Source organism: Zalophus californianus, chromosome 5 (assembly GCF_009762305.2).
Source record: "Zalophus californianus isolate mZalCal1 chromosome 5, mZalCal1.pri.v2, whole genome shotgun sequence".
Lineage (NCBI taxonomy): Eukaryota > Metazoa > Chordata > Mammalia > Carnivora > Otariidae > Zalophus > Zalophus californianus.
The window spans coordinates 143,297,728-143,313,607 of NC_045599.1; the positions used below are offsets into that span (position 1 = coordinate 143,297,728).

At 40.7% G+C, this 15,880-nt stretch overlaps 1 protein-coding gene across 1 annotated transcript; it reads right to left on the reverse strand.

Moving 5' to 3' along the window:
• Positions 1-15,364: 15,364 nt before the first annotated feature.
• On the reverse strand, positions 15,365-15,628 carry LOC113929664 (tetratricopeptide repeat protein 9C-like). The gene has a single exon (XM_035727782.1). The coding sequence runs from the start codon at positions 15,626-15,628 to the stop codon at positions 15,365-15,367; it is 264 nt and encodes an 87-aa protein (XP_035583675.1).
• Positions 15,629-15,880: the final 252 nt, after the last annotated feature.

The following is a 15,880-nucleotide window of genomic DNA, read 5'->3' on the forward strand; positions in this document are numbered from 1 at the left end:
AACATTAGAATTTCAGTGCCTTTACGGTAGAATCTAAGATTCCTCCCTCTTAGGAACACTCATCAAACCACCGTGGGGAATTTGGCTAATGAGTCTTCTCCCTATGCCTTCTTTGTACCTTCTCTGGTTTAGGACTCCATTCAGTTGCCCAAGGCTCTGGATTTGTAGGCAAGCTTAATTGTTTCCAAGTTTGAGTTTATGTTGGGTGCGTATGGGGCCAAGATCGGGAGCCTTGTTCTGTCTTTAATTTGTATGCCAAATGCCACTTTTCACTGGGCTCTACATTATTGCTCCTTGCTGTGCGTCATGTGGGTAGGGCCAAGACATAGTGTGCAGCACGATGCTCTGTCCCTGCTCTGGTAAGGTTTTATGATTACTGTTAATACCTTTCTTCATGTATTTCTTCGCTTAGCTAATATGCATAACATTCATATCAAATGTAATCACAAACAGAGTTGCCTGGAAAGCCAATTAAGTTTTCCCCACTACTTGTGCAAGAGTCGATTTTAATAAGGCCAAATACAGTGTTCGTGAGGACTTGAGAAGGGAGAAAGATTAAATGTGATGAAGGACGCCCAAGAGACCACCTGGAAAGTCACAGAATGGGGAGATTTGTAAACGATTAGGAAGCAAAACCTGTGCTCTAGCTGATAGTGAGCACTCCCCTTTTCTGTGGACGCAGTTTAAAATTCATTCCGTGGAGCCTCCCCTTGCTCCACTCAGTCTGTCGTGATGTATCGATTTATAATTTATTTATGCAAATACTTAACGCAAATCCCTGGAGACCTGTAGAAAAAGAGCTTATAAAACATTTTAGTGTTTTATCATTTGAAAAGTGATCATTTGCCTGCCCCAATGAAACTTTTTGCTATTCTAGCGAATAGTGAAAATGTTTTAGTGTCTCAGGAATATAATAAGTTGCTATTGTTCACGTCTTCTATCCCCTGATACATTATACCTCTGATCGCGAAGATTTATTAGTAGTACAAATGAGGGTCTTTATAAAAGATGGACACTGTAAGCTAATCATATTCTTTTTTTTTTTTAAAGATTTTTATTTATTTATTTATTTGACAGAGACAAAGCAAGAGAAGGAACACAAGCAGGGGGCAGTGGGAGAGGGAGAAGCAGGCTTCCCGCTGAGCAGGGAGCCCGAAGCTGGGCTCGATCCCGGGACCCTGGGATCATGACCTGAGCCGAAGGCAGCCGCTTAACGACTGAGCCACCCAGGCGCCCAGCTAATCATATTCTTGCAAAACAAAAATCTTTTCTAGGTATTTTGATTGTAGTAGGAAACAGGAAATTATGCATTAGAGATATAGCTAATGAATATGTCTAGTTTGCTTTCGCCTATTTTGGTTTATTTTTGTTTGTTGTTTGTTTTCCCCATGCTAACAGTCTACCTATAGTCTTCAGTGGAAAAAAACAGAATATGTTATTTGACCCATAAATTGCCCATGTAAGGATGGGCAATCTACAGATAAATCTGGGCTATGCATAAAATAGTGAGACAACTTTTCAAAGTTGATGTTGGAGAGGTGTGGGATTATTGCACGTTTAATTATTTTGATCCCTGCTAACACTAACACGTTTGCTCTAGATGTAAGTATACTATTCCTTACACAAATATGTATTATGTACAATACATAGAACAAATATGAAAGGTTCTAAAATCAATGTCTTGTCTGTGAATGAAAATCAGCTAGCTGATTTCAGGAAAGTTTATATCCCTCTTTTATATTGTATGAGTGGGTCTTTAGGTGAATGGTAAAAGAAAATGAGGAATCATCTGGGAATTAAATAGACCTTAGCAATATCAATTCATGCCAGACTCTTCCTAATCTGTAGCAATACATCTTATGGGGAAAGAAGACACCAGACAGAGCCTGTCATACTGCTGCATGGTGTGGGTGTGTATCTTGATGCGGTGACATCCTCATGGTTCTACTGGGACAGAGCCCCCAGCACACAGTGTCTGCTCTAGGGAAGCACTTATGGGGAGTCTTGGCACTGCTCATCACATCGTGTGCCCTCCTTAATGCCCATCCCCCAGTTACCCCATCCCCCCCCCCCCGCCACCACCCCTCCAGCAACCTTCAGTTTCTTTCCCATAGTTGAGAGTCTTTCATGGTTTGTCTCCCTCTCTGATTTGCTTCCTATTCTGTTTTCCTTCCTTTCCCTTGTGGTCCTCTGTGCTGTTTCTTATTTTCCTCATATGAGTGAAACCAAATGATAATTGTCTTTCATGAGCATCTTTATACATAATCATGACACTAATCATAGGCATAGAACCTACTCTGTGACAAAACGTTTATGGGAAGAAGTCAGAGTTCTAAGTAAGGATGCTAATACCTATGCCTCCATATCAAGCCCTTACTTCCAGCCCTGCTCAGCAGAAGGTTCTAGTTTTCTCACTTTGACCATCTACTTGCCCAGCTCAAATCACCTGGTGGTGGCTGTCATCATCTGGGGCACAGTAGGAATAGGAATGTGAGTAACTCTAGTCTCTGGAGGTCCTGCATGGAACACTTCTTCTCTGAGATGCTCCCTGTCCCAGCTGGCTGCCTGGGCATACTTTCTTGACCACTCTTATGGCTGGAAGATGGCAGGGTGACCAGAGAAAGAGGAGCGTCTGGAACCCACAGATTGCTTCAGACCCGCAGATGGAATCTCCCTCTTACCAGAGGATAAATTTGGCGGAGTTGATTAGCATTTCTGAGGCATTGTTTCCTCAGCTGCAAAATGGGTACACAGTACCTTCCATGTGAGGCTGTTCTGAGGGACAACGAGTGATAGATAACCAGAAAGTGCCCAGGACCGGAGCGCTCAGCAAAGGGGAGTTCCTCTCCTCTACCTGTTACAGGTCAGTTCACATAAGGAGGAGTGGGGCAGGCAGCCATCACCCGGCCTGAGGACAGTCTAAGGAGGTGAACCTGAAGGTCAGCAGGTGCCGTCCTTCTACATAAGCCATTACGCCCAACTTTAGCTCTGTCAATGCCATTCCCTCCTTGTTTTCAATTTAAAAGAGACCTGATTTCTTGGGGTTTCTTTTGTCCTTATTGTCTTGCTGTGAGTGTGTTTGTAAGTCAATTCCAAAGCAAAGTTTACAATCTCTACAATTTCTCTGTGCATGGTGTGTCATAAATATACTGAAGTGTACTAATATGCCATTAAATGCTGATGTCTGATGCTGTTCCTCATGCTGTAGTTGTCAAACAATGCTCTCTCTTTGTCCCTGTCTGGGCTAGTGCGACAGATTCTTTATTTCATGCACCAACCAGTGGTGAAATGACAAAAGGGAGAAGTAAAATGAACAAGAGATACTGGGTTGCAATCAAAGTTACTAGTTTCGAGTATTTAAAAAAAAAAAAACACCTTAATTTGTAGGGCACCTGGAGGGCTCAGTTGGTTGAGTGTCTGCCTTGATTTTGGCTCAGGTCATGATCTCAGGATTGGGAGATCAAGCCTCCACATCAGACTCTATGCTGAGTGTGGAGTCTGCTTAAGATTCTCCCTCTCCCTCTGCCTCTCCCCCACTGGTATGCATGCACGCTCATGCTGTTTCTTTCTCTCAAAAAAACCCCCAAACCCTTAATTTGTTAAAATAAAGTTTTGTTTTGTGTTGTTTTTGTTTGTTTATTTGTTTTAACCTGGCTGTACATTAGAGTCATTTGGGGACCTTTAAAAAATAGTTGCTACCAGGTTGCTATCACTACAGTCTGATAAAATCAAAATATCTAGGGGAAGAACCAGGGCCTCCCGTTAAAGCAGTGTGGATCCAGAACCACTACTTGAAAGTGTGAACGATTGCAGACTACTAATGCTCATTAATAAAGCGATGGGGAAACTTATATTTGCGGTTTAAATAGCTTAGCGCAATTACGTAGCTGGAGAGTCGGGATGGTAAAAAGTACTTTTAAAATATGATATTAGAATGTTTCTTGCATTTTTTAAGTGTTTCTCCTGTTTTCTTATTTTTAGTTCATTTGAGAGAGAGAGAGAAAACAAGCATGAATGAGAGAGGGGCAGAGAGAGAGGGAGAAGTAGACTCCCTGCTGAGCAGGGAGCCTGATGCGGGGCGTGATCCCTGGGTCCTGGGACCATGATCTGAGCCAAAGTCAGATGCTTAACTGACTGAGCCACTGAGGCACCGCTAGTATTTCTCATATTAATACTCTCTTTTAGTCTCCAGCTTTCAAATCTTTATTGTAAAACATTGTTGCTGAATTCTGTATCCTCTATGAACCCATGAAGCAAAAAGATTCTTTTCTAAAAAATTGAAAAAAATTGTAATTATTTGACTGAATTGTTTATAGGTTTATTAAATTATTTTATCTTATTTATATTTACACTGGAGAGTTTGTGGCAGAATATATATTTTAATTGTCTGTTTTTCAGCTTTGTTGAGGACAAATTGACAATTAAAAATTATATATATTTAAGGTGTAAAACTTAATGAGTTGGTATTTGTACACATTGTGAACAATCACCACAATCAAGTTAGTCAATGTATCCATCACCTCACAGAGTTAGCCTCTTTTTTGTGCCTGTGGGAAGAACTGCTATGAACATATACCACCTGTGTGTTTATTCTTTATTAGAAGTGTGGCATGATGCTATCAGTGTTCTTAGATTTTAAAATGCACTCAGATCACATGGGGATCTTGTTACAAAGGCAGATTACAATCAGTAGGGCTGGGATGGGGCCTGAGGCTCTGCATTTATTTATTTATTTATTTATTTATTTATTTATTTATTTATTTATTTTTAGAGGGTGTGTGAGTGGGGGAAAGAGCAGACAGGGAGGGAGGAGGGAGAAAGAATCTCAGGAAGACTCTGTGCTGAGCGTAGAGCTGGTCGCAGGGATCCGTCTCAAGACCCTGAGATCATGACCTGAGGGAAACCAAGAGTAGGAAGCTTAACCGACTGAGCCCCCCCTAATGCCCCTAATTCAGTCTTCTTTTTGGTATAATCAGATAACCTCTGTCTTTTAATTGGGATGGACCAACCATTTATATTTCGTGTAATTCCTGATATGATTTGATTTAAGCCTTCCATCTTACTACTTGCTTTCTACTTGTTCCATCTCTGTTCCTTTTCTTCTGCCTGCTTTTGTATTGAGTATTGTTTATGATCCCATTCGATCTCCAATACTGGCTTATTAGTTAAAGGTCTTTTGTTTTCTCTCCTGGTTTGAAGGATTTCTAGGGTGACTGATGCCCAGTTGGCCTTACTCCTTCCTTCAGCTTAATGAAACATTATACGGGCTTCTTCCTGACTCTGGGCCTCTGGACCTCCCTTTTCATAGAGCATTACTTTAGAAAACTTGTAATTATGAATCCTGTCTCTGCCCCCTTGAGATACCAGTCTTTCTCAAGGACTTGGGAGCCATCCCTTTGAAACGTGACCATCAGGAAAGGTAGGGCCTCTGTCTCCCAGTCTGTGTGGGAGGGTAGGAGCCTGACTTCAATAAGCAACAATTAGCGAACTCATATGGCCCAAGTACATTGATGAACTGCTCTCAGTGTCCTCTAACTTTTCCATTAGCTCATCCCAGTGTTTAAAGATCCTCTGCCTTTTGTTCCAATGGAGTTGAAGTCAATCTCTTTCCCCTATTGCTGTAGTCTTGAATAAACTCTTCCTTGCTGTTTTTAACAAGTGTATAGTGCAATTTTTTCTTTTAGAAGGGTTTACAAAATATGTCTTTGCTTACCACAGCCTGCTTTTAAATTATATTATTTGTGTATAAGAACCTTATGACCCTTTCTGCCATTATTGTTACCCAATTTACCTTTACTCGTGTTGTAAATCCCATCATACATTGTAACTAATTTTGCCTTAGCTATCTTTTAGAATGATTAAAACCAGAAATATCTTTTTATATATACCTAACTTTTTCCATTATCTTCACTCTTCTTTGCATAGATCTAAGTTTGCATCTGCTACCGTACTTCTTTTGCTTGATGAACTTACTTGAGGACTTTCTGAGGAACATTTCTGCTGGCATATTTTAGCGGTTGTTGTCCAGAAAAATCCCTATTTCATCTACTTTTTTTCATTGTGTATAGCATTCTGGGTTGTCAGGTTTTTCTTTAAAACTCCATTTTACATATGGTTAAGTTTGAAAAACAAACTGTGATAACCAAATAACCCATTTCCATTTTCCAGTTCTGTCAGGGATGGTAGGTAGGGTGCTTTCTGGTGAAACCTGGTACTGTCTGATGTGAAAAGCTGAATACAGCTCAATCCTGCCTCTTCCAGCCTGGAGGGCACTGAGGGCATCAGATGCCCTCTGAGTCAGTCACCCCCTGCACTACAAAAATTGCTTCACTGAAAATTCTGGAAGCATTTAGGAAAGGTGAAAGATTAGTGTAGGCCAGTGAAGTATAACAAACAAACGTCTCTTCCGTTTTAGGTCTCTATCTCATAAAAGTTATGTTATAGTTTATCTGGCATTTTCTCATGGTGAGAACAGGGACAACTTTCTTCAAAACTTTCTACATTTTACATAAGAGCAGAATATAGGGTTTTTCTAATTTCCGAAAATAAAATCTCATTTTTTTTATTATTTAAAGATTTTTATTTATTTATTCATGAAAGACAGAGAGAGAGAGAGAGAGAGAGAGAGGCAGAGGGAGAAGCAGGCTCCCAAGGAGCAGGGAGCCCGACGCGGGACTCGATCCCAGGACCCCGGGATCATGACCCGAGCCGAAGGCAGACGCTTAACCATCTGAGCCACCCAGGCGCCCTAAAATCTCATTGTTAATGTGCCCTCTGTCTCTTTGTGCTTTTGGTGATGGTCAGGACCTTTCTTTCAGCAAAGAGGAAATAATTGTTCTGTAGAATGCTTAGCTTTCGGGGTGTTTGCAACCTCACTTGTATACATATGAACACTTTACTTAAACCAGTTGCGTTCATTTCCTAGGAGGGCTGAAACAAATTATTACAAACGTGGCAGCTTAAAACAAAGGAAGTATGTTCTCTTACAGTTCTGGAGGCCGGAAGTCCAAAATCAGGGTGGCAGCAGGGCTGTGCTCCCCGTGGAAGTTCTAGGGGAGGATCCCTGTTTGCCTCTTCCAGCTACTGGTGGCTGTCAGTTTTCCTTGGCTCAGGCCACCTCACTCCACTCTCTGCCTCTTTTTTAAAAAATTAATTAATTTATTTGAGAGAGAGAGTAGGGGGAGGGGCGGAGCGAGAGAGAGAGAGAATCCCAAGCAGACTCCCCACTGAGTGTGGAGCCCCATGCGGGGCTTGATCCCAGGACCCCAAGATCATGACCTGAGCCAGAATCAAGATGCAGATGCTTAACTGACTGAGCCCCCCAGGCGCCTCTCTCTGCCTCCTTCTTACATTGCCTTCTCCTCTGTATGTGCATCCAATCTGCCTCGGTCATTCTCTTATGAAGACACTTGTAATGGCATTTAGGGCTCACCCAGATAATCCAGGATAATCTCATTTCAGAATTCTAAATGGACTCACATCTGCAAAGACCCTTTTTCCTTATAAAGTAACATTTACAGGTTCTAAGTATTAGGACCTGATCTCTTTGGGTGGGAATATTCAGCCTACTGCCCCAATGTTATTTTACTTTTATTGTATGCAAACTTTTCTTGAGTTTGCAAGAACCCACTGTTCCTGAGGGTTGTGGAGAGTTCCAGAGGCGTTCCATAGCTGAAAGGAAGGCCAGTATGCAGGGTTCTCTGATTTGGGGTTTTTAATAGATAAGAACCATCATAATAAAAGCTAATATTTACGGAATATTTACAATGTGCCAAGCCTGAGACAACATCTTTAAAGACTGACTACTAGAAAGATAGTGCTAACACCAGCAGCACTGAAATACCTGGGAGCCTGTTAGAAATGCTTGATCACATCTGCTCGGTCAGGATCTGCATTTTAGCAAGATTCCTACTGATTTGCCTGAGCATTATGGTTTGAGAAAGTTGTTTTCCGTATTAGTGCATTTGACACTCATCATTATTATTGTAGGCATTATTGTCATCTGTTTCACAGATGATGAACACAGGACTTAGAAAGTTTGGGTTACTTGCTCAAAGCCATTTAATTAGCAGGGGTGGTTCCTATATTCTAGGCCAGATCTGCCTTTCCCACCTGCTCCCATTAACCCTCTCTGATGTCTTGCCTTTTCATACAGCAAACGATGGCTGTTGGCTCATTAGAAACATAGGGAAAGCTACTTTATGGCGGCTCTTGTAAATCCCAAGAGTTTCCAGTGTACGCCAGTCTTCTCCATGCTGGTCGGTTACTCAGTACAGCCCTGAGGGGCTCCCTGAAAAAAGCATTTCTGGATAGTATCAATCCTAGATAAATTCTGTAGATCTGCTGAAAGGAGCAGTTAGTCAGTTGCTTGAGCGTTGGTTAATGAAATGACTTTTATTTTGCAGAAAATGACAATGCCAATTAGAATCGAGACAGGAGTATAACCTTTGCCATCTGCCTCCTGCTCATTTGCATAGATGAAAAAACAGACGAGGAGGCACTGCACACAAGAGAGTGGGATCTTGTTTGTGGTCTGTGAACACAGTTATGAGGGCTCTGTGGCACTTTCTGTCTCTCAACAACTTTGTGTTGACTGATTTAAATGAATCCCTTCTCAGGAAGTGATATTAGGTGGGATGCTTCTTGGTGACATGGGTGTTCCCTTCGCTGTCCTTTGAGCATCAAAAATGGTTTTCATTGCAGACCTCCTTCCATTGTAAATTGTGGTCACGAATTCTCCACATCATGTTTATTAGCAAAAACTCTGTTCTTCAAACAAATATTCTTGAGGGATTATCAATCCTTATTTGTAAACATTTTTAGACTTATTTTATTCCTCAGGGATGACAGGGAAAAACCTCTGTCTGCCAAGTTAGCTTAGAGGTGTTTTACCCACAGTGTCTCATGTATATCCAGAACAACCCTCTGAGGTTAAAAAGTATTATCGTCCTTTTACATAAGAGGAAATGGAGATGGTAAGATGTTCACTTTGCCACGGGCCAAGGTGACACAACCAGTAAATGGTAGAGTGCTCCCGGCTGCAGTGCTCATATACATTCCCTGTGTGCTCGGGATTCAGTCCCGTATCCCCTTCATTAATCTGAGCTAGTCCTTATCAGCTTGCCCTGAAAGTCAGCTTGGACACAAACCCTTTCTCTGTTGGTTACTCCTTGACCTTCAGGTTCACTCAGGGTCGAAGAGCCTACATGGCTCATTTCTCAGACATGCTTTGGCCTTGCGGAGTCTCAGCCGCAGGTTGCTTGTTAACTCTAGGAAAAATAATCTTAGGCTCTCTCATTCAAGAAAAAGGCTGTTTTTACATTGTGGTAGAGGAAAAGAAGACAGTTGCAACGGTACATGTCATTAAAATATAAAATCCCAGATGACGAAACTTTTTTCAATCGAAGACATTCCTGTGAGTTCAGCTCACTCCTCATTCACATACAGTTTGTTTACTGTTCACAGAGTTTTCTCAGATCTGAGATATAGAGAATCTTTATTAAAGAGTGTTATACAAAAAGGGTTCACATTGAACAAAATGAGTACACAATTTTTGGAGACACTGCTGATGATGAGAATGACAGGTTCCTTCTGGAATGGCTCGCTGCTGGGTAGAGCTGAGGCTTTGATGTATTATGAAGTGAGCCCACAGCCGAGCAGTTTGGAGTCCTTTTCCACTGCTGAGAAGATTCATATTGAAAGATGGCGAAATGATCTTACAGCAGAAATCCCGGTTGAAAGTTCACCTTCCTCCTATTCCCCTAGGGATGCAAAAATGTGATGTGAATTAAATCACCCTGAAAGGAAAAAGAACACACACATTTATCTGAGGCAAGCAATATGAATCTATATGCTCTGCAACTCATTGTTAAGACGTATTTGGAAGCCATGTAGCAAGTTAAGAAAATGCAACTAAGACCAAGTTCTTTTGCCATTAAGCTTTTAGTACAATTTGGGCAATAATTCTATTATCCATTTTTGAATTTATAATAAGAATTGCAACGTGGCTGGTTTTTCCGTGTGCCTGCAGATTCAGTTAAAACTAGCTTAAATCCCATCCTACCTGCAGTGTGAAGCCCGCTGTTTCCTGCAGTTTATCAGATGATTCTTGGCTGCTTATGGCTCAGTCAACTCTGGCTTTGATTTCTTGATCTTCTGTTTAGTACCTGTGCCCAGTACTTTCTTCTCCATCTCCGTAGTTCTTTTCCTTAATTCTTCCAACACTGTTTGCAAATGGCTGCTGTGTACAGTAGATTTTTGCTGAAGAGTTGGGTTATATGGTGGTAGAATAACAAAGTACAGGGTACATCAGAAATTAAAATCAAACAGATATTGCTGCTATAAAACATGTTTTAGCCACGTTTCTACCATACCTGCTTTCCTGCCCCCCACCAGTCTTCACACTCAGGACTCCAACCTTCTAATTCCAATCGATTTCTGACATTATTTCTTTGAATATATTTCTCCTCTCCTTCTGGTACTTCCATTATGCATATATTGGCCTGTTTGCTGATGCCCACATTTCTCTGAGGCTCTGTTCATTTTTCCTAATTCTTTTTTCTCTTTGTTCTTCAACTTTCACCATCTCTATTGATCTGTTTTCAAGTTTGTGGATTCTTCATCAGAGCAATTTGCTTTTGCACTCTGTTAAAGGTTGAATTGTATGTTTAAGGTCCTAAACCTCCAGGAGCACAGAATGTGACCTTATTTGGAACTAGGCTTGTTGCAGATGTTATTAATTAAGTTAAGATGAGGTCATGGTGGAATAGGGTGGGCCCTTAGCCAATTTGTATGGTGTCCTTATAAAAGGGGGACATTTGAACACAGATGCATGCACACAGGGAGAACAGCACGTGGAAGTGAAGACAGGGATTGAGGTGATGCAGGAGAAGTCAAGGAACGGATTGCCAGCCAACCACTAGAATCTAGGAGAGAAGCATGGAGCAGAGTGTTCCCTCATGACCCTCAGAAGAAACCAACTGTGTCGACACATTGATCTCAGACTTCTAGCCTCCAGAACTGTGGGACAATAACTTCTGTTGCTTAAGCTTCTCAGTTTGTGATATCTTGTTGAGGAAGCCCTAGCAAATGAATACACACTCCTATAGTATAGTTAGAATTTCCTGCTTGTATATATATAAGGCTTTATCATTGTATATAGGTAAGGCTTGAAGACTGCTTTCACAGTTTAGGGATTTTATGGTTTTGTTCCACATTCGGTCAGTGTCTAGACATTTGCAACTTCCCTCTTTAGTCACCTCTGAAAGGGTGCAGTCTTGAGCATGCACACAGTTTTCCAGATCACCAGGAATGAGTGCCATTTAATTTTAATTTAAGCTTCCTAGAAGTTGTCTCTGCGTCAGAATAGCTTATTTTTTAATCAGTATTTGGTCAGATGTAGAATCTTGTAAGTCTCTTGAGCCAAAAAGGCTTCTTGCCCTTTACTGACGCTTCTCTGTGTGACTTAGGGAATACTTTCAAGTTTATCCCACATCCTGCCCTGATTGCTCCTGAGTGGTTGCAGTCTGTTCTTTGCACACCGTCATTCCAATACCCGGAGTTGAGGCCCTTGCGTTTTCCTTCACTGTCTCTTTTCTTGGCTTCTTTGTTGACCTTCTGTGCTCTTCCATTTTATTTGTTGCACTATCATGGAACTTAATTACTTACCGCCAATATTTGCATTGCTTTTTACACTTTGGTACGCAATTCTTCATGCTCTGTTCCAAATAAATACCTTAATTTGTGTGTGTGTGTGTGTGTGTGTATTAGCTCATGTAATCCTTAAGCAACCACGTGATATTGGTATTTTAGCTTTTCCATTTTATACATGGGTCACTGAGACTTGTTCAAGGTCATGTGGATGGCAAATGGAATACCACGGGTCTGGCTGCCATACTGCCTCTCATGATGGATGACTGGACTCAAGCCATCTTGAAAGAACCCCTCCTGCCAATACAGCAGCTTCCTGGGATGAGGGAACTGTAGGCTGTGAGGGAGAAGAGTTGAGTAGGGCTATCGCAGAGGTCAGGAAGGAGGGCATTGCCTAGTGAATAGAGGAGAGGAGAAGAGTGAAAGAATGAACCACACTCTTGCCCACTGGAGGCATGTGGATAATGGGTTAGGTCAGAGTAAAGGAAGAGGAGAAGTTTTGAATTAAATATAGTATTAGACCCTAACTCTAATGACTGAATCACTGGGATTCAAGAAGGCAACACTTAATTTCTCTCTTCCTTGTCTGATTTCTGTTTGAATCAACTGATGGATTGATTCAAGAGTTGGACAGAGGGAAATTTAAAATACATCATTGCTTTGACTTTTTACAAATAAAGCTGGTTGGAGAATGAGGGTTCTCTTTTGCCCCACATAGCTTTGCCAAACATTATTCCAGAATTAACTTGCCCACCTAGTCACAGGCAGTTTGGGCAACTGCTATTCAAGAAGTAATGAGGGAGGCAGAAGAGACAATTGAGGGCTTCCTTCAGTGGACGTTCTTCCACCTGGACATATGAAGAGTGCAGAATAAGTGCCCTTCATAGTTGACCGAATGAAGTTGTTAAAACAAAATGACTAGAAAATGATGGATTCTTCCCCAAATACTGGCAAAAGGCAGGGACAAGAATGTGGACAGAATATCTTTGAGGACAGTGGTTGGTTAGTTTCAGTTTCTCTGACACCCAGGAGCTCAGCCCATTCCACATATCAGGGATATTTGCACACGAGATCCTTTGTACTCTTCTTTCATATGAAGGGAGAACACACAGCACTAACTTGTTTCTATAGTCTCTTCTCATTTATATTTCACTTCATTATTTATTTATGCTATTTATGCTTTCCCCCATCCCAGTTCTCCTACTGATTGCAATGCTATTCAAGTTAATCTTCATAAATAAATTATTCCAATAATGGATTAAGTAGAAATTAGTTGACATAATTGTGCAGCTGTTTTGGTAACTACAGAAGGTGATATTAAGTATTTTATGCTAACATAAGCTCTCAGTTTCTCTGATCATTAAAATTCTCTGAACAATAATAAATCACAACCTCCACATTATCCTTAAGGTTCCCTTAAAGTCCATGGATTTCAACAGAGAGTTATAAAGGGAAAGGAAGAGAGTTCTTAGCTAGACTCCTGTATTGGATACAACAGAATGGAAAACACACACATTCAGCTTCCTTTCTTAATGAAAGTATTTTTCACGCCCATCAGTGGGCCATTTTTCTGCCTTAATTTTGAGGGATTTCCAATACAGCAAGATTGGATATAGCCATTTAAAGAAATTCAACCCTTGAAAATAGGTAACTCCCTTCTGTTCCATAATTCAAAATAATTTTGGGGTTCGAATACCATCCCAAGTCTAAAACAATTTATTTCAAAGATGCGTAGCATAGGGAGAATTCTTGATCATTGCCTTTCCCTTTTCCTCTCTCATCTCTCATTTCCTTCCTCATCTTTCCTACGGTCTACCTTTCCCCCTTGAACGCTTCTCCCCTCCCCATCTCCCCTCACCCCTTTAACAGGTTCAGACTTACTAGATCTTTAGTTCCCAAGACCCTGAAGAGGGAGTCTATTCCCCAAGAATTCCAACAAAGTCTTTGGAAGACTTTGCCTGCACTGGCTCAGGTTACATGCCCATGAATGTCAAGTGGTGTGAAGGATGTGGCTCTGATGAGCCAGGTTTGGTTTTGATCTAGAACTGGAAGGTAGGGTGATGAGTCATGGGCACTGAGCAATAGGAAGGAATGGTTCCTGAAAGCGTTAGAAGTTTTCTCTTACTAAAAAAAGGAAGGATCGCTGACAAGAAAGAACAATAGAATATCTCTACAGTTTGTGTGTGTGTGTATCCCTGTACCTGCTTAGCTAAGTGATATGCTAAGAAAGCCTTTTCATGATACAGTGTATAATATTTTTTTATGGTTTTACAGTTATATTTAATGTGATAAGAACTTGTTTTTGGTGTGAAATAGAGCTATCTTTTGAAACTATTTCCCAGAAACTATTGAATAATTGATCATTCCTCAACTGATTTTAATGGATATTGTTTTTGAAATCTAAACTGCCATTTGTACACACAGACCAAATAGAGGACAGATCACTCCACTGTTAGCTACAATGCACTCCACATCATGAGAGCTCTACAGCTTCTCTAGGTAGTCCCCAGGATTGGCTCTCACAGCCCCTTAAAGAATTGGTCTGTGGATCCTAGTAGCTAAGAGCTCAACTTGAAATCTCCTGTCCCAGCAGACCAGTGTCATGGCAACATTTGGATAGCCAAGGACATTTTGTTTTTTATACGTTCATTTCTTTATCCATGGGTTATTAAAAATATACATATAATTGTACAGCACACACTCATATTCTTCAACTTAAAACAGACATATGTATAAGCTTTTTGACTAATTCCAGGAAATCATATCTGTTGGGAGCAAAGATTATTTCCTTTAGATATTTTAAGACATAAGAAATTAATTTAAAATACGAATATTAGGTAGATATTTTATGGTGGAAGTAGCACTAGGTATAAAATCAGAACACCCCTGCTCACTATCTGCTTGACCTTGGGCTGGTTACCTAATTTCTAAGCATGGGTTTCCTCATCTATAAAGTAAGGGTAATACTGTGACTTACAAGGTTATTTGGAGATTAAATGAGACTTATTGAATATCCATTACCAATCTGGCAGTATGCTAACATGGCTAAGTCAATGCTTAATTAGTTCTAACTCATCTTTAGAGCCGGCAAAATTGCCCTCACATATTGCTATAGCGAAACTCTCTCAAAATAGGAAACGACTGCACATTGCTTAGTTGCATTAATAAAACATTCGGTACATCTGTTTAGTGCTATCTATGGTGCTGGTCAAATCCAAGTCCATGAATTCCAAGATTTAATGGAGGACAAATAAGTTGACAAAATTGTAACTGCCTGGCTTATAGTAGAAGCTTCTCAAGGGTATGTTATTTTATTTTATTTATTTATTTTTAAATTTTATTTATTTATTTGACAGAGAGAGAGAGAGAAAGGCAGGCAAAGGGAGAGGGAGAAGCAGGCTCCCTGCTGAGCAGAGAACCCTTTTTTTTTTTTTTTTGCACCTATAGCTGATTGTATTTCTCAAGGCAAATATCCCCAAGAATATCATGTATGGAAAGCTATACAAATACATAGATGGATAGACCAAAAAACCAAAAAACAAAACAACCAAAAGACAGAGACTGCATAAGTGCCAAAGAGTTTGTGCAGGGCTAGAAACAAAACAGAAATCCACCTGGGTCAGAGGTATGGGGTTAATTTCTCTTGCTGAGGCTCAGGTTTTCCCCTCCGGTCTTTAACTTTCAAGTTCACCTGGAGGAGCATCTTTCTTCTTTGTTAACCAAACGTGCCCAGGTAGAGCTGTCTCTCTTTCTGATGGTAGCTACTGAGTTCCGACTGTGTTAGCTGGAGGTACCGCCAGACATTGGCGTCTTTTGGCTGCCTACTGACAGCAACCAGGAGGTAGTGCTGAGCCTGGTCATAGTCCTGCAGATGGAAAAAGGCCACTCCAGCCCAATACAAGGCCTTGGCATTATCAGGTTTTCGTTTCAGGACTTTCTGACTGTATTCTTTCACTCGTACGTAGTTCACTGGCTCCATCTGAAATACAACTCTTGTTTGCTTTGGAATTCCCAATGCTCACAAATGCTTGTTTGGGATTAAAAAGGCCTTATTAAATGACTTAAGAGCGCACATTAACTTCTCATTGAAAGCCAGCTGATTAATCTACAAAATATTTTTTTCATCTCATCTGTTTTTGTTAACCTGGAAGATCTATCATCAGGAATATGACGATTTAGATATAGCTTGTTAAGTACAGATTTTCTCAATTCATTATTGTAGTAAAGGAAA

Bases quoted from the DNA above. Each gene is read 5' to 3' on its own strand.
- LOC113929664 (XM_035727782.1), bottom strand. From the start codon at position 15,628: ATGGAGCCAGTGAACTACGTACGAGTGAAAGAATACAGTCAGAAAGTC.